Below are 20,694 nucleotides of genomic sequence, written 5' to 3' on the forward strand. Positions count from 1 at the left end.
CTGTCCCTGATTTTGCCTAACTTCAGCTTCCAGCCTGGGAAGATCTTGTCATGACCCTCCCACACAGATAGTCCTCTGTGGAGAGTATCTTTATTTACATAAGTGCCAAAATACTCTGCTCAAATTACTGCTTAGCCTTCACTAAGCAGGCTAAGTAGATTAATGGCTTTAGAAATAGAGGCTTAAGAAGCTAAATGCATACATTTAAGAATACCAGACAATCCAGTTCAACTCCTATAACTAAATTTGCCCATCATTATTTATCAGTATTATTTACATTTTTACTGTTGACAAAGGAAATTAATGGTAAGTTTGCCTAACAACTGAATTTCTGTAAACCGCACTGAATGAAACGGATTATGTTTCTAACCTTCATTTCACATACAAGTAGATGAATAAATAAATGGCTTTAAAGCTTATACAAACCTTTCCAAGCCTGAAGGGTTTTAGGATACGGATTTTATTTTTGCATGGTTGGTGATTCTGAATAAGCCAATGATTACCTGTGATTACTTTATGCTGTTTGTAACTGTGCTGCACCTGTGTGCACTGCTTACACTTAATCCAGACAGCAAATTTTTGGTAGGAATGTGTATTATCTGCTACAGAAAGTTAGCCTAAATATGTGCCAAGATTTGAGTTTGTTAATCTTTGTTAATAAAAGATGTAATACAAAGAGATTGTTTTTGAAGGATAAAGTAAGATACCTCTGATATTTTTGTGACTAGAATATATTCGGTTTTTTTAAAAAATAATTTAAAAATAGTGATTTGTTTCTCAGCTGGCCACACAACAAGAAGCCTCTATCTTTCAGAGATATTTGCACATCTGTGTGATGTGTAACTAGTGAACTAGTCTAGAACTGGACTGTAATACAGAAAATAGCTGCATAAACTCAGTGTTCACCCTTGATGTGACTTAGGGCACAGCACGCTCAACAGTGAGAACGTGATTCTGGGTTGGGTTTTTATTTGTTTTAGTGGTCTCTAGTTTGTTTAATGTTGGTTTTTTAACATAAAATTATGTTTTAGGACAATTTCTTTCAGTTTTTTGTGGATACTGTCTCTCCTCATTCCAGAAAATAACTAGACATTTAATGGAAGAAACTCTTCTGAAGTGTTAAACACAGAAGAGCCTTCTGGTTCAGGACACCCATCAGCTGCTTTTCATGGGAGGCTGGGAGCAAGTGCTGAAGGGGGTGGGTCACTGCACTCATGCCTTGTTTGTACGCTTCTGTCCAGCCACTCTCCGAGCCGCTGTTAAAGCAGAGGTCTGTCCCCAAATAGCTGTTGTTGTGTTATAATAGTTGACAACCCTGTCATAACTGTTAAGAGTTGCAGAAGAATTGCATGCAAGAGCTACGTCTCAGAATTTACCTTCTTTCCACAAAGTACTAGTGCCCGTCTTCTGTGGATCATATTTATGGAAGTATATAAGTGAGTGCAATTTCGTCAACCTCCAGTTGTCTATAGTTTGGGATTCTGGCCCTCGTGGAAGATTTAAAATGGACGTCTGATGGTGCCGTACCCGGTCGGCCTTTTTTACTAACTCATTCTACCACAGAGGCTGGTATTACGAGGCGGGAATATGTGGTAGTGTTTGCTGTCCTCGTCGTCCCTCAAACCTATTCCACTGTAATGAGATAAACCAACTGTAATTCTTACGTATCAATAAGAAACTGGAATCTGGCATTTAGGGAACTGTTTGGCAAGAAAATCAGACATTCCTGTTTTAGGGCAGTGGTCTCTAACCTTGTTTTAGGGCAAGGTAGAACCAAAGAAGTTTCAGCAGCCCTGGCAACCCTCTCAGATCCCTGATACTACAGATTCAGGACCACATCAGCTGCTGTGTGGCCTCTGAGCTGATTTCTGAGGCTGATTAACAGATAGCGCAGCTCATCTTACTCAGTCTCAAGAGATACTGGTCTTTTGGCAAGTTATTCTGTGTGATTATAAAAAGCCTTCTGAATGCTGATAGTGTTCTCCATGGAAAGAACACTCAAGTAATAGGAATAGATGAAAACCTTGTTTAACCTTGCCTTCCTTTAGGTGTGTAAACCCATGAAGCAGCATGCTGATAATGTTTCTTCAACAGGAGGAGATGGCAGAGCTCAAGGCACAGCTATACCTGCTGGAGAAGGAGAAGAAGGCACTGGAATTGAAACTGAGTACTCGAGAGGCCCAGGAGCAGGCCTACCTCGTCCATATCGAGCACTTGAAGTCTGAAGTGGAAGAGCAAAAAGAGCAGAGAATGAGGTCCCTCAGCTCAACCAGCAGTGGAAGCAAAGACAAACTGGGCAAGGTCAGGAGTCAAACAAGTTTCCAAAACTCACATAAACAAAATTTATTGTGCCCTTCCCTATAGCAGCCTTTAGCAAGTTAATTATTCTCCTCTTGTCTGTATGTATGTCTCTCCTCTCTTCTCCAGTTGTTAGGTGTTTCTTGCTGTGCTGTGACTTAGGAGGACTTTGCAGAATTACTGTTAAGCCTGGGCTAAAATGAGGTGGTCATCTGGGGTGGGGTGGGGGTGGCGGCATACCACAAAGCCATTCTTGACAAGCATACAAGCTGCTGTGGTTGCATGTGTTGTGTCTTGCCTCTGGCCACTAGAAACAGTGGAAGAGTCTAAGCAAAACACCATCCCCCCCTACTCCAAACACAAGATATGAAAAAATAGGGCTCGTTTCTATGAAGCTGTTAGAACATTGTAATGAGTCTCTTTTTCCAAGTCAGTTTGTAGTGATTTGAGAATGAAGACTTTTCCCACCTTAGTATAATGCAAAATAAACAGATATTTGCATTTGCATTAGTGGTTTGTATGAAGAAATAGCGATACCTAGAAAAGATTTAATCCTGTTATTTTACTGCTGCATCCCCAGAAAACCTCAGTTATGTGTTTGAAAACAAAACCCAGAGCTGAGCTAGTCTGTAACTGTCTTATTTGTTTCTGGCAAAGCATCATATGAATTGTTTGATCCAGTGCGTCTTTGTTTCAAGTGTGGTGTCAAAAGTAATGTAAGGCACCTGCAGATATGCATACGGTGGCAGAATTCTGCAAATGGGTGACCTATGGTGGTTTAGGAAACATTTAGAAGGATTTGTGAAGTGTTAATGGGTTTAGTCCATTTCTTGCTATGTTGATACACTGCCATGTTGTTGTAACATTGTGATGTTTATTTCACCTCCGTTTTAAAAGTAGCTGTGAACCCAGAGGTTTTCAGTTTTCCCTTTAAGACTGTAAGTAACTTCAAATTAGATGGCCTTTCCTCGTTTCTCAGGAATGCAGTGATGGCACCGCAACACCGTTAACACTAGCTGAGCTGAGACCGTACAACGAGAGTGAACTGACTGCTGAACTGACAAACGCACTTAGGCGGTAAGCAGCTTCCTTCGCCAGAGTTCTGCAGGTCCTGGGCAAAGGTTTGTTCTGAGCCTTTGCTCTTACCCTCAAGTGATTTTAAGATTTAAAATCACAGATTTTTCCTCTGGAAAGGAAAAGGGACAAAGTTCTTCTAACCTTCCCCATCTTTTGCTGTTGTTCTTCAGCTGATTAAAATCCTCACATGTGCTCAGCTCCATTGTCCTTGAGGTTCTCTAAAATTCAGATTAATTGTATCCCTAAGAAACCCTCAAAATGTCAGGAATGTCTATATGCAGGCAAGAATGAGATACACAAAGCAGCGACATGATTTGCTTGAGGGCACGCAGAAAACCTTCAGTGAAGACAGGATTTGAAGTGTCATCTGAGGTTAAAAAGGTTGGTCACAGCTTAGAACTTGGGGAGGAGTTACCGGAGTGGGAATTGCAGTGATTTTGGTGACTCGTATGCTGCATTTGCCTCCTGAGTATGTAAGTAGAGCCACAGTTCAATTACAAATGACATTGTTGTGTGAAGCATTAGCTTTCCAACGAGAGAGAAAATTGATGTCTTGACAAACTGCTTTTATCAACAGCCAGGTTTTAAGCCAAAGCTTTCAGTACAGTTATACATTGACTAGATACTTGTTTGTGCAGCAGATTTTGCAGCACCAGCTGTGTGCTAAGCTTCACAACAAAGGTATTCCTTGTTTCAATAGTTGTTTCAGAACTTGCTCCACCTAAGACTATCTAATATCTAATCTGGTTATTGTATTTAGAATGTGTCCAAAATGCTACTAAGATTTTTGGCTGGGCAGAGTGTATTTTGCTTTTCTGGTGTTTGCATCCTCTTTAATGCTGGAATGTCCTCTCAGGCAACTGTGGTGTTTCATTTCTGAAGTGCTTTTTTCATAGGTGCAACTTGTAGTCTGCTGAGGGACACTTAAGCCTGAAAGGCATTATGTAAAAATGTAAGATCGTTACTACTGCAGGATCAATACATCTCATACCATTTGCTTAATAGTCTGGCAGTTGCTGAGTATTTAGTTTGCTTGATGCAGGAAACAAAATTCTATGGTTATAATAATCAAAACTGTCGGGGTGGGGGGGGCAGATAAAACTCCTCAACAAAGCAATTTGCATAAACATTGCATAGAGCCATTGACCTCTCCCGTACACCCACCCCCCTCCTCCCCCAACTCCAGTCCTGGTGTGAGCAGCTCCACTGGCATTTTCTGTCTTCACTCAAGCTGCTCCTTTTTCATGTTCTTGTTATCTGCTCTTGGATTTTGAGATGAAGCCAGTGACCCTAGCTGGGAGAGACTTGAGTATAGTTGTGAAATGTGGTTTGCTGACAACACAGAGGAAAAAAACTTTGCCTTATCTACTAGGCCTTAAGTTGATTAGCATGGATTTCCAGCCAGGGACCTAGCAAGTACAGTTTGTCAGGCAGAAATGGGGAAGAAAAATAATCAGATTAAACTGTACATAAATTTTGGAGCGAAGACTCTCTGTGTAATGGAAATGTGACTGTATTAAATGTGATTGCTACTGCCAGTGGGGCTCAAGCATGGTTCTCACAGCTGTGTGGACAGGGTGTTTTTCTCCCTAATCAATGAGACAGCCAAATCAGACTGAACGCTTAATCTCCTTATCCTGAAGTCTTCTTGCTGAAAGTTGGTAGAAGGTCTGTCTAGCACATGGAGAAAGCTCGCTGCAACCTGTTTAGCCACAGCTGTGCTAAAAAATACCAGCAGTTCCTAACTGCCGTACTGGATGAATGGAGCCTCAGATATCACAATGTAATTTGTAGCATCATGGGTCCACGAATTAAAAATATTCAAAGTGCCTTTTTCTTTCTGCCAGTGCTACAACAGTACAGAATAGTCTGAAGTGACTGTAATATCTTTAGGGACAAAGTGGATTTAACTCTTTGCACTTAGCACATGCTGATTGCTCCATGCTCTTCCTGCTTGTTTGGGAAAACAAGTGCTGGCACTGTGTGTGAACCAGGAGATGCTGGGTGGGTCCCCCCTAGCACCCTCCTCACCCACCAAAGAAGTAGGACCAGAATTCCATATAAAAAATATTTTGCCCAGTAACTGTGTTTGCTGGGGCGGGAGAGAGTTGTGAAACAAGTGAATATCGCACACTGAATCTGTGGTCTGGAGGCAATATATAAATGCCAACATTCAGGAATATTTCAGTGCTGCTTGCGATTAGTGCACACGTCCAGCAGTTGGACCTGTCTGTTACTACTACTCCAGGTAGTAGACACTGGTGAAGGGAACAGCAGCTGCAAGGATAGGGGCAAAATAACATTCGCTTATGAGTCTTTCTGTTTGTCAGAGAGTGTGATATCAATCAGCAGCCCTGCTTGATGTCCCCCTCCCCATCCTGTCTTCACAGACATGAAAGCCCTGGCAGCTCCCCCCTCTGCTGCTTTCCCATTCTGTCCTTCTGTTGCTACAGAACTGTCAGGTGGTTCTGAGTTAATTGAAGTAGAGGGAAATCCAAATAAAACCGCAGGATGCAGTTACGGTTTGGATTTTGGTGTGGTCTGGAAGCATTTTATTTGTTCGTAGTCTGCAGATGGCTTTGCAATACAACAGGCTCATCCACATAGATAGCCTGTCTTCTCTCTGTGGATGTGGATTTTCTTATAAATCGGGAATCCAGCAGCATGTTGTGAAGTTCCCTGAGTTGTCAGTGGTAGCGGCCATCAGCAGATATTCAAGGCAGGAGCAAAATGTATTGTTTCATAACATATTTGTTCTAGTAGGACTTGGGATTTCCTGTAGCAGTGTTCAGCATTAAAACCCATCTTGTGGGCTTTCCACAGAAATTGCTTTTGTTTTCCATGGCTACTATGCTAATTAGTAGAAATGTAAATTATCTGCAGATTCCATGTGGTAAAAATTACGTCGAGGTTACCAAATTTTTGGTATTGGAGGCTAAGGCCACTAATTTAGAAACACATCCTGTTCCAGCCAAGCATAAGTACTCTCTGCCAGTCTTTAGCAATTTTGTTTTCCCCTCTCTCCTTTCTTGATGGAAGGATGGAACATTTCAATGGACTTGAAGCCTCTTGAGTTTGACACATCCATAAATGAGGTTGTTGGTGGGAAATAACTTTATTCTTCAAAGGTCAAAAAGGTATTCATAGCAGCTCATGGCCTGGCATGACACCTTAGTGATTGTGCCAGTGGCCAGTTTTATGAGACAGGATCTGGTTGAATACCCCAAAATCAGGCACATTACAAAGTCTCTGAGGGAGACCCTAAATTGACATCTTCCTTGCTGGTGTGTTCCGCTCTGCTGTGGCAGGGGGAGGGAGCACTGTAGATGACTCTTACAACTTTATAACTTAGTAGGTATATAGTAGGTGATAAATGCATTAAAGACAGCACAGCAGCAAGGAAGCAGTAAGAATCCCAGATAGGAAATGCTCTTGTTTTAGCAGGTTGATAATAATGGTTTTCTTTTTTTATGCTAAGTTCTTTCGTTCTGTGAAAAATGGGCAAGCTGGCAAAGACTGAAACTTCTCCTCTCCCCGTGCCTTATTAGAAACACATTGATTGTTGAGGTTCTCTGGCAGACTCTCATCCTATTTCCAGTTGCTGATAGCTCTTCTCTCTGAGTAGGGTTATATTTTGTGTATGTATTTAGAGAATCCTTTATAAGCATTAAATATTCGGGCAGGAAGGATCCGATAATGCTAGATAAGGGCCATGGCAGACAAAATACCTTGTGACAAGACTGACTGTTGAGACCTCAGCCAGGTCACCAGTTGGCACAAAATTATGATGGCTGTGAATGGGTTACATGAATCATGTCAGTCTAGACATGTTTCAGTATCTCCCTCACGAGAGGGTGACTTTCCATCTGGCAGCACAACAAAGAAGCTATATATTTACCCTGCCCGATGACTCTTTAAACTGAGAGATAGCCTAGTAAGTGGTGCTACTAATTGGGAAGTCACCATGGAGAGCAAAAAGGATGGTAACTAGTAGGACTGGTACAGTTGTTCTTCTCTTAACAAAAAGTACATTTCGCATGGGGCTATGATCCTGCCTCTCTGGAAGTGGAAACTGCAGGTGTTCCTAGTATGACATAGAAAATTCATCCTATTGCAATAGCTTCCGTGTGTCTGTTGAGATGCAGTAATGTTCCTTGCAGTCTTAGGTCCTTACGCCTGCCCAGGGACCGCAGCCCTGTGGTGTGCCAAACTTCACGTTCTGTGAGAGCAACCGCTCCAACAGAAGGCTGTGCAGAGGCAGGGCCATGACTGTTCCCTGACACAGTGTCAGCCAGAGATAAATCAAGCCACCTTTCTTTATTTTAAATTTCCACAAACTTCATGTGTCAACATCTTAGTTTGGCATGTTTTCACGGTCCACACTGTTTCATGATGACAGGGTCCAGGAGTCAGTAGAAGCATCTCTGAAATTCAGGCCTGTCTTGATCATCAGTAAAGCCAAGTCTTGGAAATGGAAAGAGAAAACCCCTAAAACACATCATATTGAAATAATTCAGATTTAAAATTACTCTTAAGAATTGAATCAGTAAAATCCTCTTTCTGTTTGGCCAAAGTACAGGATGAACAGTGGTTAAAAGTGGGGGGGGGGGGGGGGGGGGGGGGGAAGGAGGCAGGGGTTAGTATTCAGGAGCTAGTGATGAGCTTTTCCAGTGCTATTGTCAATTTTTGTCAATTACCTTTGCTTATTTCTGTTCCCTCATTATTACATCCATTTGAAAGGCAGAGACTAGGATGGATTGCAATCATTGTGAATTTCAGGGAAGTCTGTCTTTTTTATGACTGTGCGGTCTCCTGCTGTGGTTTCCCCTGGCTGCCTGAGGGGGTTCAGGAGGCATGTCCTGTCTCTGGAAATTCCCCCCCCTCCCTGCCCCCGGAGAGGCCCACTGAGAGAAACCTTCTAGCAAGAAGAGAAATGACTCATGGTGATGTAAGGGACAGATTCCTCAGAAGTGCCTCGGGTAGCTGTTTTTTTCTACATGCATCACAGATTACCATCCTTTTTCTTTTTCTCTGTTTCTGATACGGAATAAGTAGTCCTCCTTACCCCACTGCATGGTTATCTGAACCACTGACCTGCTGTGCACTTGGATATAATCATCACAGGGAGCTCCAAGTAGCTCTGGGTCTGAAGAGCTTCCAGGCTGGGCTGGCAAAGCTGGGTGGGAGGTTTCAGCAGTGAGTGTGGCAGACAGGCTGGTGCCTCCCTCCAGGTCTGTTCTCCCTTTTTGCTGCCAGCCTGTTGTTTCCAGGACCACACCTGGCCTGTCTCCCTGCTGTTGGCAGAGTAGCACATGCCTGTGGTACCCTCTGGTTTTTGAGATCTGCTCCAAGCATCTGACAGTCAGCAAAAAAGCGATACAGTATCTTGCACCAGCAGAGCATTTTTTAAAGCACCCTCTGTCTTCTCTGTGATCAGAAAAGGCTGCCTTTGCATGGGTAGCAGGCAGCATGGGTGTTCTCAAGCCCACTGATGCCTGGGGAGGTCTTGTGGCATTGGCATAGTGCTGTTTTGTTGCCTCTTCAAAAAATTCTAATATATATTTGTTGTTTCCCTTAGCAGACCAAGCCAGACCAGTGAGGCATGCATGGATGTGAATTGGCTTGAGGATTCTGCATGCCAGTCTGGTGTAAGAAGTTAGTTTAAACTGCTGATGAAAAGAGAATTTATCCACCCACATTCCTTTTAAATGTCCAGCTGTTATCTCCTGAGAGAAGAGTAGTCAAATGCCTAGAAAAAACAATCATGCATCACCCTGTTCATCTGGAACTGGAAAAGGTGGAGAGGGGAGTGATGGGAACATGTCAGCCTTAAAACAACAGGAGGATATTAGGAAAGGGACTAGGAGGCAAGCATGGGATGGAAGGTGTGTGTCTGCCCTTCCAAGCGGGAGCCATGCAGGGGGTGCTTCTTCTCCCTCCCCTCCCCTCCCCAAACCCCACATGCTGGGAGGCTGGCCAGCCTGCATGTGTACCTATGCCCAGGAAACCTGGGGTCTCTGTCCCCCTGGGCTGGCTGCCCCACTGCTGCCTCAGGGCTTTGTGTATGTGAAGCTCAGGGGCAGATGCTGAGCTGAAGCTGATGGTACCACTGTGAGAGGAGAGCCAGAGCCTGAAGGGGTCTACCCAGCTACCAGGTGGTTAGAAGGATGTTTCTCAGGATGGCAAGACATAGCATAATCGGGCTGCAAGGGCCCCCGGCTCTTCTGTCTGGCTGTGGGAAGCTTTCTTACCCCACAATGTGGAAAAAGCTCATTACTCCTCTTTTGCTCCAGATTTGGCAAGGGCTGTGGGTGCTCCTGACCCCGGACAGAGGGGCGATACCTTGTGCTTTCACAAGATGGGGAGTTAGCTGTATACACGCCCAGCCAGGGGCGGAAAAACCAACTTTCTATGTGCCAGGGAAGAGCAGCTTCCTGTGTGCAGCACTGGGGAATTCTCAATGAAATAACCAAGGGCAGGAAAACCTGCCTGGGAAGACTTCTGGCATATGAAACCTGAACATGTCTGGAAAAGCCCAGACAGGAGGGGAAAATCCAAGGTGCACAAGACCTTGCTTAAATTATTCTGGGCCAAACATGGTGTCATTGGGTGGAGGCCAAATTGACAGAAGCTTGCAGAAATGTGCCCAATGTTATATAGTTTCCTTTATGGCTCTGGCAGAATTCCCTGCTCTCTGCGGTGGTAGCCTTGAAACTAGAGAAAACGTTAGTCCCTGTCCACTTGCCTTCCTATTCAAACCAGCCTGTAACTGAAACAAAAAGCCCTTGAAAACTGCTCAGCAACTGCACACTGAGTGTTCTGGTTGTGAAAATACAAATCAAAAGTCTTTGTTACCAGCTTATTAGGTGTCCCACTGCAAAGTGCTTTTAGCAGATGTTGGAGCAGGCTGGAAGGATTCCAAATACACTTAGACCGAGCTTTTCCTTGGAAAGGGAGCAGTCAAGGATTTCACCAGCTGACTTCTGAAGTGCCCCGGCAGAGGGCCCTTGTGTTGGAAGCAAGCCATGCCCTCGGATCGTGAGCTTGTTCCCGCTTCCAGGAATACATGCTCATTTTGCCTGCACGCATAAGGTGCTGTGGCTGCATTTCCCGTAGCTCCAGCGGCAGTAGCCGGTTGGAAGAGGAACTGCTGGGAGCAAAAGCTGTGCTGACTTGTGCAGTCCAACTGACTTGTGACTTGTGGGCTCACAAAAATTGTGTTCTCCTAAAAGTAATTCCTGCTTCTTCCCTCTTCCTATCAAAATACACACATCAAGGCTTTCTCAGGATCCATACTGGTCTGTATTACAGCCCTGGGGCATGACAACAGTGTGAGTTTGGCATGTAAGCTTCTGTGCGAGTTTGGTCTTCAGACTCTAGAAGAATGACTGGCAGCAGAAGGCTGTGCCACAGCCAAACAGCAGTCTCTGTCGAGAGGATGTTCATGTGGTTGTCACAAATGTCAAATGCAGTTCCATCCCTGCTTCACAGCTTTGACACATTCTCATCCTGGAAAAATGCTGCATATGACTATGACTATTGTTTTAAAATATTCTGTTATATTAAGCCTGTACTAGCTGATTCTTTATATCCTGCTGATTTATAACAGCAATCAGGAAAGTGAAGTGGTGCTAGAAATCCTGTAAAGACAGCTAACCTTGTAATGCATTAGAGGAATATAAATAGCACCTCAGGATTCATTATCACTGCCCAACTAAGCAATTGGTTTTGGAGAGACACAGATAAGGACAATTCTTTCTGTCCAAAATTAGGTAATTAGTGACAGAAATGGAGAGAAGTGGGAAGAGCTGGCATTATGAGGCATGCTATTTTTACGAAGGGATAGAGCATTTGCTGGTCAGCCAGTAAGGTACAGCTCTGAGGTCTCTCATCTCCTACTAAAATAGAAGGTGCAACACTCCAGGGAAAACCTTACAAGTTTTTTGCATGTAATAGTCATTAACCAAGTGTATATGCATCCCTGTTTCCCAGACTAAAGCAAGGTATTTACTGTGCCTTTACTGTTGCTGCAGTGTGTGTCTACACAGGTGTTACTTGATCTGTGAAATGCCTCAATGTAAAGATATTTAGATAGGCATGATTTAAGTTGGGAACTGCAAGTGTGGAAGTAGATCCTTGTGTGGTGTTTTTGTAAGATTTTGGGACATTTCAGCACATGCAATCAAACTGTCCATTGCTTTCCCTGAGATTAAGATGGGAGTAGGCAGTAGCTGGTGCTGTTTTCACTGACTTCAAGGCATCAAGAAAAACTGAAAGAACTGTGTGGACCATGTCAGCTCAGGTAATATCTGTGTTTTACTGGTATAAATATAAATCTGAGGCTTCTATAGTTTTGAAGGATTATGCACAGCTGCATATTTAGTTAGTTAGATAGATAGATAGATAGATGGCATCTGAAAGTTGTTTAATTGGCCTGGAGACCAGGATGCTTACCACTCTGCTGGATCTGTAGCTTCAGCAAGCAGCAAGACAAGGATGTTGTAGGCCAAATGTAAAGAAATACCTCTTGATGTTTAGCTGAGTTTGGACTGAACATGACTCATTGAAAAGTGAGAGTGTAAAAACAGACAAAAGGTGATGTAACAGTTTTATCAGGTAATGGTCACTGCAGCAACCAGATTTTACCATGCACAACAAGTTCCTCCAAGTCTTTCCACAGTGTTTCTTTTCCACACAGCTTTTGTTACAGCAGCTGTGTTAAGGACCTCATCTGCAATGAACTGTGGCCCTGCAGGGTTCTCTCCCATGGAACTGTAGGCAGTGTTTTCACAGCTATACCTTTTCTTGCAAGTCATGTTAAAACAACCTCATGTGATTTTTTGGTTTTCTCTCCCCATCCAAATACTGTGAAAGTTTATTCCATTGGACTTGCTGTTCATGTTAGGTCACAGTGCTGCTGAGCTTTCCCCAGAGCCTCCTTCCTTTGGAGCAGACAAGCACTAAATTTGCCGTACTCTTTTCTGTCATGTCATAGTGCCACGCACATGTTAGAGAATGGGTCTTGCCTTTGCCAGGTCTGATCTGTTCTTACTTATCTTCTATTGCGAGTAAAACCTGGAATGTTTTTTGTTCCCATTTTCTTTGCAGAACACAGATTTTGACCGTAGACTGTGCTGAGTCTTTCTGACTGCTAAGATAGAATATTAAAAAAAATAATAATATTATATTTGGGGTGGATGGCAGTGAGCTTTTAGCTGCTAGGGAAAAAGATTGCACAATTTGAAAACTGAGACCGTGTTACTTTAATGAAAGGACACTTAAAGAATACTTACGGTTCTTCATCAACAAGGCCCCTCTTATATCCTTTTTAATTTGGCCAGTAAACCAGCATCTGCAGCGTGTTGGGATAAACTGCTAACTTGGAATATTTCCCCGGCTGACTTTGTGAAAGCCCTTCTGTTGCTGAAGCCGAGCACAGTGGAACGTGCCACATGTGCTGTCCTCGTCTCTGGTTATAAAATGCTGCCATTGCCAGACCAGCCTCGGAACTGCAGGCTGGTGAGATGGGTTTTGAGGAGCATCCAGTGTGGTCTGTGCAGAGCTGGGGAAGCCTTCACAAATTTTAGGGTATTCATTCCCGTGGGGCTCAGTCTCGGTGAGCTTATGTGGGAGCTACCTGTAGTCACGTTATTGAAGTGAAATCCAATTTACTCACCTAGAAGCACTGCAACAGAAACAGGAGGGAAAGGGAATCACTGCAAAGCAGTTCTAGGCAGCAAAACACAGTCAAACGCCTCCATACAGGCAGAGTGCCGAAGATTTGAGACTGCAAGATCTAACTTTGTCCCAGTTTAGTCCAGCTCCGTGTCACTCTTACCCACACTTTTTTTTCAAATCTGATTTTTTTCTCTCTGGGCTGTCTGTGCTTAGAGGATGGGTCACAGAGACAGGCTCCCAGGTCTCCACATCGGAACCCTTGCACAAGAGGTGGGATGGTCATATATCCATATAGGAGCGGGCTGTGGGCTATGCAGCAGGGAGCTCCCCACGAAGAAGCACCTGCCACATGCTCACCTGCCGTGGGAAATGCTTTTTAAAGCCAGCTTAAACCCCAAGCTGTGATGTTTACCCATCCCCAGAACTTCTGCCTTATTTGCTTTTTGTTTCCCTCATGGAGATATTTCTAACACAAATTATAAGGTACCTTACTTTCATGGGGCATGCTTCATGTAGTTAGTCTTTGTTTCTTAACTGGTCAGATTGGTAACTTTATCAACATTTTAAACCTTACTACTGTGGCTTATTTGGAAAAAAAGAAAAAAAGTACATCATAGAAGAAAATGCCTGTGCGCTCTCTTATTCTGTATTTCTTGTGCCTGCCCTTTTCTGTCTGTACTCCTCTCTCCTTAACGTTTTCTGTTTGCTACTGCCACATGGACTGGATTTGCTGGCTCCTAAAAAAACCTAGCAACCTACTGTAATATGGACTGTAGTATAAATTACTCGGGTAGATCTGAGGCAGTAACTGCAATCAATGGACTTGCTCTGAGGGTGGTGAAACACTGGAACAGGTTTCCCAGAGAGGTGGTAGATGCCCCATCCCTGGAGACATTCAAGGTCAGGTTGGACAGGGCTCTGAGCAACCTGATCCAGTTGAAGATGTCCCTGCTCATTGCAGGGGGTTGGACTAAGATGGGCCTAAAGGTCCCCTGAAACCCAAACTATTCTATGATTCTATATTAATTTCTAAGTAAAAAGAAGTTTGTTTAGTCAATGATCTTTAATAGCAATCATGGTATGCTATTTTTAATTAAAATTTTATCTGTTTTTCTTTGCTATCTCACACAGTAGGTGGCGTGTGTGTGGTATTCTTAATATTTTTTTAATGTATCTTTGTAATTATTTCTTAATGTGATTTGATACATACATACAAGACCATGATCCACCAGAGAGGTTTGTTCTCTCTTTTGTCTGCTGCATCTCTGATCCTGTAACCTAAAATGGTGAATGTTATAAATACCAATCTGTAGAGAAGGTTAATGTTAGAACTACCTCCTGTATTATCCAAGTAGTAGTAAGGAAAACATTTTCAGCCTGTCAACCCAGTACAAGACAACCATTCATGCATTTTCAAGCTGAAGTACTGTTCCTGTTTGGAAAATAGTTTTCTCCCTCCTTTTCTCCTGATTTAGGGAGAAGAAACTGAAAGCTAGAGTGCAAGAGTTAGTGAGTGCTTTGGAGAGACTCACGAAGAGCAGTGAAATCAGACATCAGCAGTCTGCAGAATTTGTTAATGACCTTAAAAGGGCAAACAGGTACAGGATCTACTGGTAGATGGATGCACCATTAGTTTTGGGGTTTTATTTTGTTTTGGGTTTTCTCTTTTCTGCTTTGTTCTGGTAATGCACTGTAATCTTCCCCCTACCTTAATGAGCAGTTTCTGGATCTTTGTGTTCACACATGTTGACTCTTTAAGGTTGTAGGTAGAGATGGGAAAGGTATAAACCTCTCATGCAGGACACTAAAACTACATAGATAAGAACAAATTGCGGGAAAACAGGTTAATCTTAACTGAGCTGCTAATAAATGCATTATTATTAAACAAAAACCTCCATTTAGCCAGATTCATGAATCCATTACTTTGTTTAAAATTGCTCCTTTTTCTTTGGCTCCAGCCTCTTTATTAATAAACTGGCTTTGATAATCACACAGATTTTATTGCTCACTCAATAGATTTTACTAGCACTGTGTTTGGATGGACTGAGAACATGGTGGACTGCAGCTGCCCTTCCTGCAAGGAGCTTATCACTCACAATGTAATTTTCATTAGTAAATTATACTTGAAAGCCCTTCTGGTGAGGAGCAGTACCCATCTCAAGCTTTCCTACTGAGTCAAGGTGAAGGCACAGAAGACACTCAGCAGCTGACACGTTAGCACAAGATGCCATCCTCTGAATATAGCTGTTCATTTTTTTCAAATGGAAAATGCAAAATCTCTGCTGGATTTTGTAAGCAGATTCTGGCCATGCAATGTTTTTGTAAATCATAACATGTTTAATATTATATCACAAATAAGTGTTCTGCGAGGTCATCACCAGCAACCTCTAGCTGGCTCTTTGAACCATGTTTAAAAATGCTTTCACTGACCAGGTTACTGGTAAATGTCTGTACTTGCCCTAGAAAAGATAGATTAGCATTGATCTGGATTTGGATCTAATGTGTTTTAAAGCACTAGTAAGTTTTAGGAAGATCATTGATTAGCACCCAAACTTCGGAGTTCCCTGAAGGTGGGGTTTTGGGGTGAATTTTTGGAGCATTTGCTATGAGCAAGCTTTTTTGATTGACCTTGTATTGCCTTGTATTTCTAACAGCAACTTGGTAGCAGCTTATGAAAAAGCAAAGAAAAAGCATCAAAACAAGCTGAAGAAACTGGAATCGCAAATGATGGCCATGGTGGAGAGACATGAAACACAAGTAAGGATGCTCAAGCAAAGAATAGCTTTACTAGAGGAAGAGAACTCTAGACCACACACCAATGAAACTTCACTTTAAGTGCATCTCTTTCAAAGATGCTTAGTGCCATTACAGATTTCTTTTGGAGGCTGACTTCTAGGTAGCTTCAAACACTAAAAGCTCTGACTGTCAACACTGACACATTTAAGCACCTTCTCTGGGATCCCGGAGAGGTGCCATGGGGATAATTTAAGTGTTAACCTTAAGGACTGTTTCATAATGTAAAATGGCAGTGCCTGAATTATCATGCTATAATTATGTATGTTGTCTGTGTCATTATGTCTATACTCATACAGCTTCTCTTCCATTTTATCTATGTCCCATGGGCGACAGTGTCACATAGCGAAATAATTCATGTTAATAGGTTTTAATTTGGGGAGTTTGGAGGTCATTTGAGTCTTCCTTGAGCTCCCTCTGCGCACAACTGTCTTGTACCCTCAAGACTGGCTGCTGTGGTTAAATCGACTAAATAGGCAGCTGCAGAGTGGAAAGGGGATAGGCTGGCCTGGATTTTTGCACCGTACTTGCAGTACTGTCGCTCACAATGCAGATCAGGTAGGAAAACTCCTTCTGCTTTGAGGAAAGAAAGAAAAAAAAAAAGAAACCCTAGTTGCATCTCTGAAAACTACATGGTATCTTTCTTTCTTACAGTTTGTAAGAGGACTAAAGACTGTGAGTTTCACCATGACAGATAGGTAGTCTGTGCCAATGTTGGGTAAGAAATTATAGGAAACGTCCTAGTATTTTTATTGCATGGTGTTTGCAATTTGTGAAACACTTGTTTTTTCTTGCTAATACATTATAGCCAATGTTTTCTTTAAGAAGCTGGGCCATTTTTGTCACATGTATAGTGCTTATAACAGCTTTCTGTGATCAAGAGGTAGAATGTCTTCTTTTCATACTTGTTTTGACCAAAAAAGGTACTTACTAGGAATGTACCTGTTTAATATTAAATACATAGGCACAAAACTATAAATGTGTAGGTGTATGGATATACAGCCACAAACAAAATGTGAATGGTGAAGTTTTCATACAGCTTCTTAGATTTTCTTTTGTTAACTGCTAACATTCTCTTAAGTCACATGATGTTACTGTATTATCAAACTGACTGAATTGAAAATGTTGGCCTATTATGGTAATGAACATTAAACAAAGCATGGCAATCAGGTTGATTTCTCTAGGGAGCAAAATACAGGAGTCTGCCATTGCACCTGCTTCATTCAGAATTTGCTTCTTTTTGACCAAGTAGGTAAAACAGCTTCCATGTTTAACATGCCATACTAGATTCCATTCGCTTTGTTAGCCTGTAACTGTGTTACACCTCTGCTTTGTATTTTTCAGGCTCCGTTTTCAAGCAAGTCTGGTTTCAGTTGTTATCCTTTTTGCTTTACATGTCAAATTGCATCTCAAGTTTTATTAGTGTATTTAGAATTATGGTAACTTCTCTCATTTATTCCTCAGATTTCTAGTGCTAAGGAAGTGTTTTTAGAGGACTTGAACTGTTTTTGTCTACTCTTGGGTTAGGCCAGGCAGTCAAAATGGTTGTGGGAATTCATGTTCAGAATACGGCATTATTGTTAAGTTTTGGTTACATCTGAAACTGTAGTGGTTGGTGTTCATAACATCTCTAATTACCGTAGCTGCTGTTTTCTTCTTATCTTACAGTAGTGATTCCTGCTTCTCTAGCATCTGATACATCAGCTACAAAGCCAACATCACACGTGATTGATTGTGATAGCAAGTTAAAACAGTGCTGATTTCAAAATTAAGTTGTAGGTAGCGATGCCCTGGGACTGGTTTTGATCAGTCTTCATTCTCAAGATAATCACCCTTCTTTATTTATAATGCAAATGGAAATTTTTGCAAACCAGTCTGTTGAGGGAGCAGGCAGGCACACTGATTTCTTACTATCATTATGGTTTTCCCAAGTATCTGTCTATAGTGTTTCCCTTTTTTTTTTTTTCGGTTGTTTTTTTTTTTTTGCCAACAAGTTTCTCACCAACAGGAATGTGGGGTTTTGCTGTAAGCTTCTGGGGTAGTTGATCACACCTGTTTCTGAAGAAATACAAAATTACGCAGTTACAGTTTTGTTTTCTTGCACCTGAAACACCCATGTAACTTGAGGTCATCTCAAACTCTCCACGTGAAATACCTTTCACTTAAGGTGACTAGAAACCACTGCTGCATTGGATTTCCTCTTAGGTTCAGTTTTTTTTCTATTTCTTGGTAGGTAGAGAAGCTGTTAAACATAATACAATGAAGCTTAAAACATCTGCATTGAAACCTGTTTTTAAAATAAAGCTACAAATCTAGAAAGCATAAGTTGCACCTGGAGTTAAAGACATAAAAGCTGTAGTGTCTCTCAGTGCCTTTTTCAAGCCTAAAAGATTTGCTGATTCTGCATGAAGTGAATGTTGTTTTTCTACATTTACTGAAATCTTCCCTGCCAGCTGTGCTCTAGAAGTGTTTTAGAGCAACTTACAAATCATTAGTAAACGTAAGCCACTCCTCTTTTCTTCCCATAAGGGCTTACAGAAGAAAAAGCAACACTGGTACCATACAGTCTCAGCAGTAGCTGGTTTGCCAGACCACCAGTTGCTTTGCCTAAGCAAGCAGCTACTGCTTCATTTGTTGCCATACTGGAGAAGGCCAGTAGGGAAGTGGTGAAAGGTTTACTGTTACTGTGAAAACTCTTCAATGTTAACAATTAGCTGCAGTTTCAGTGCATCTGTTAAAATGGCACCAACCCTGAGATTGCCAAAAAAACTTTTATGCAACTGTTTGAAGTACCAGCACATCAGCATATAGACATGTGCAAATCACCTTGAGTCACAGCAACCTAGCTCACTTAACACTTGTTGCAGAAATAATACATTGCAAACCAAGAAAAATAGGCAGTTCTTGCCAACAGAACCTAAATTGTTCACTTATTAGTGTTGAGGGTTTTTATTTTCTAAGTCACCAGAGTGCATGAAACTTTGTATTTCACAGTGTGTCCAGAAAAAAAGTATTTTAAATGTATAAATCTTCACCAGCTTGAATGTACTGTTAGCTATTGCAAAGCACATGTGACTGTTTGCATTAATGTCAGTATTGTTCTACTGGTTTTATTAGCATCTTCTCCTCCTTTAACACTCTGCCATACATTGTAATTTCAGAAACTTTCCCCTTACTGAATTAGCTTTAAATGTATTGCTGCTTTTTAGTTTCCTAGCTGCTGTAATATAGCTGTTTTGTGTTTATTTGATATAGAATTGTAAAAACGGCATTTATTTATACAGAGGCATTTATAATACTTATTTTACAAATGTTCTTATATTCTGAATAAATTTCTAATGCTGTTTCTTTGCCTTGGCGGCTGCTTTACCATACCTAATCATCTTACTGTTGAATGGGTCTGCTTGAAGGTACCACAAAGACACTCTCCAAAATACCATCTAACCCTCAATAATGTATGACACCATCAGGCAAGTTCCCGTAATAGGGACATGGAAAGTTGATAAGAACTCACTGGAGATCTGATCACAGGTTTTACCTGAGCACAGGAACATCAGTACTTGCCAGTACAGCTTCAGTGAACACTTCATAGAAACAGAAGGGTACACAAAGTTTCCACATGTCCAGTTATTTTAATAACAAGTTATATGGACAAAAAAATACAAAAAAAGTTGCTGTTTAGTAAATACTTTGTAAGCACTGATAGAAGTTCACATTCTTCCTTTCTCCAGTACATATAATACCTTTTAAGAAAGTTTGATGGTGGTGGTTTTTTTTTCTTTCCATTCTGTTCAGTAGGCCCCTTGTCCACCTTTACAATTGACTTCAAAAAATAGTACTTTCTTCGTGGCACTGTATGTAATCAGTGCTGCTGACTGGCTTAAGGCAACATTTAAACATTCTACAGTGAAAGAATAACCTGTACCTGCAGCACAGGCTTTACATTCCACACTGATCAGCAATGCTTGTATTCATACTTCAGTACTTCAGGAAGTTCAGCATAAAGTCATTTAATTTTAGAGAAAAATTACAGTAGAGAAGAAAATGTCAGTTTAGTCATAGCCTCTTAAATGCTGTGCTTCAGTTCCTGAATCAATGAATAACAAAATCACAGTCATCAGTACAGCAGATGTTAACAGATAATTACAGATTTTATTTACTAAAACTGAACAGTTGACTAATGCAAACTTTCTTCAAGATAACATAATGGAAATAGAATAAAATCTGTAACTTCACATGGTTTTAACGCTATTAGCTCTAAGTACTTTCTACTTAATTAGCACCAATATGCCACTTATATATCACTGAGGGAAACAGGTGAAGTTCTTGAGTTTTAAACAAACAGGAAGACTGTATATCCCTTCACACATGAGCTATATAGTAACGCTGGCTATTTTCTGTGAGGCATGCAGTGCTGCACAGGTAAGTGTTATCTTCGGGCAGCAACACCTGAGTCAGCCTGCATCCTGGAACACATACAGCAATCTAGCATTATGTAACAATTAATGAACAAGACCCCACCTTCTTCTGTGGAGTCTGTTTTGCTGTTTTAATGTGAAGAGTGCTTTGCAAGCCCAGCTAAACTGCTCCTCAGGGCTGGAGTACAGCTTCGATCAACTGCAGTGCCATGCAGACATAGTGAAACTTAAAAGATCCTGGTTTAAGTATAGGCTTGAGAAATATTTGTTGAGAGCTCTTTATCATGCAGTTTTGTATACCTTTCCTGCATAACAAGAATATGTATCCAGACCAGTAAGGTTTAAATGGTTCATCTCCCTAGTTGAGTAATTTTGCTCAAACATGCTTAAAAAAATTTTGCAGTTTCTCATAGTGGGAAGTGTGTTGTAG

General features: G+C 41.6%; 1 protein-coding gene across 4 annotated transcripts in view; it reads left to right on the top strand.

Annotated features, from left to right (window-relative positions):
- MCC (MCC regulator of WNT signaling pathway) overlaps positions 1-19,192 on the top strand; it is a 229,532-nt gene extending 210,340 nt beyond the window's left edge. For all 4 annotated transcript variants that reach the window (XM_037374454.1, XM_037374455.1, XM_037374456.1 and 1 more), the window contains 4 exons: positions 2,095-2,301; positions 3,278-3,375; positions 14,529-14,651; positions 15,708-19,192. In XM_037374454.1, the coding sequence (XP_037230351.1) occupies positions 2,095-2,301; positions 3,278-3,375; positions 14,529-14,651; positions 15,708-15,888 (609 nt within the window). In that variant the 3' untranslated portion in view covers positions 15,889-19,192. The remainder of the gene's footprint in view (positions 1-2,094; positions 2,302-3,277; positions 3,376-14,528; positions 14,652-15,707) is intronic.
- The last annotated feature ends 1,502 nt before the right edge of the window (positions 19,193-20,694 follow it).

This window comes from Falco rusticolus, chromosome Z (assembly GCF_015220075.1).
Source record: "Falco rusticolus isolate bFalRus1 chromosome Z, bFalRus1.pri, whole genome shotgun sequence".
Taxonomy (NCBI): domain Eukaryota; kingdom Metazoa; phylum Chordata; class Aves; order Falconiformes; family Falconidae; genus Falco; species Falco rusticolus.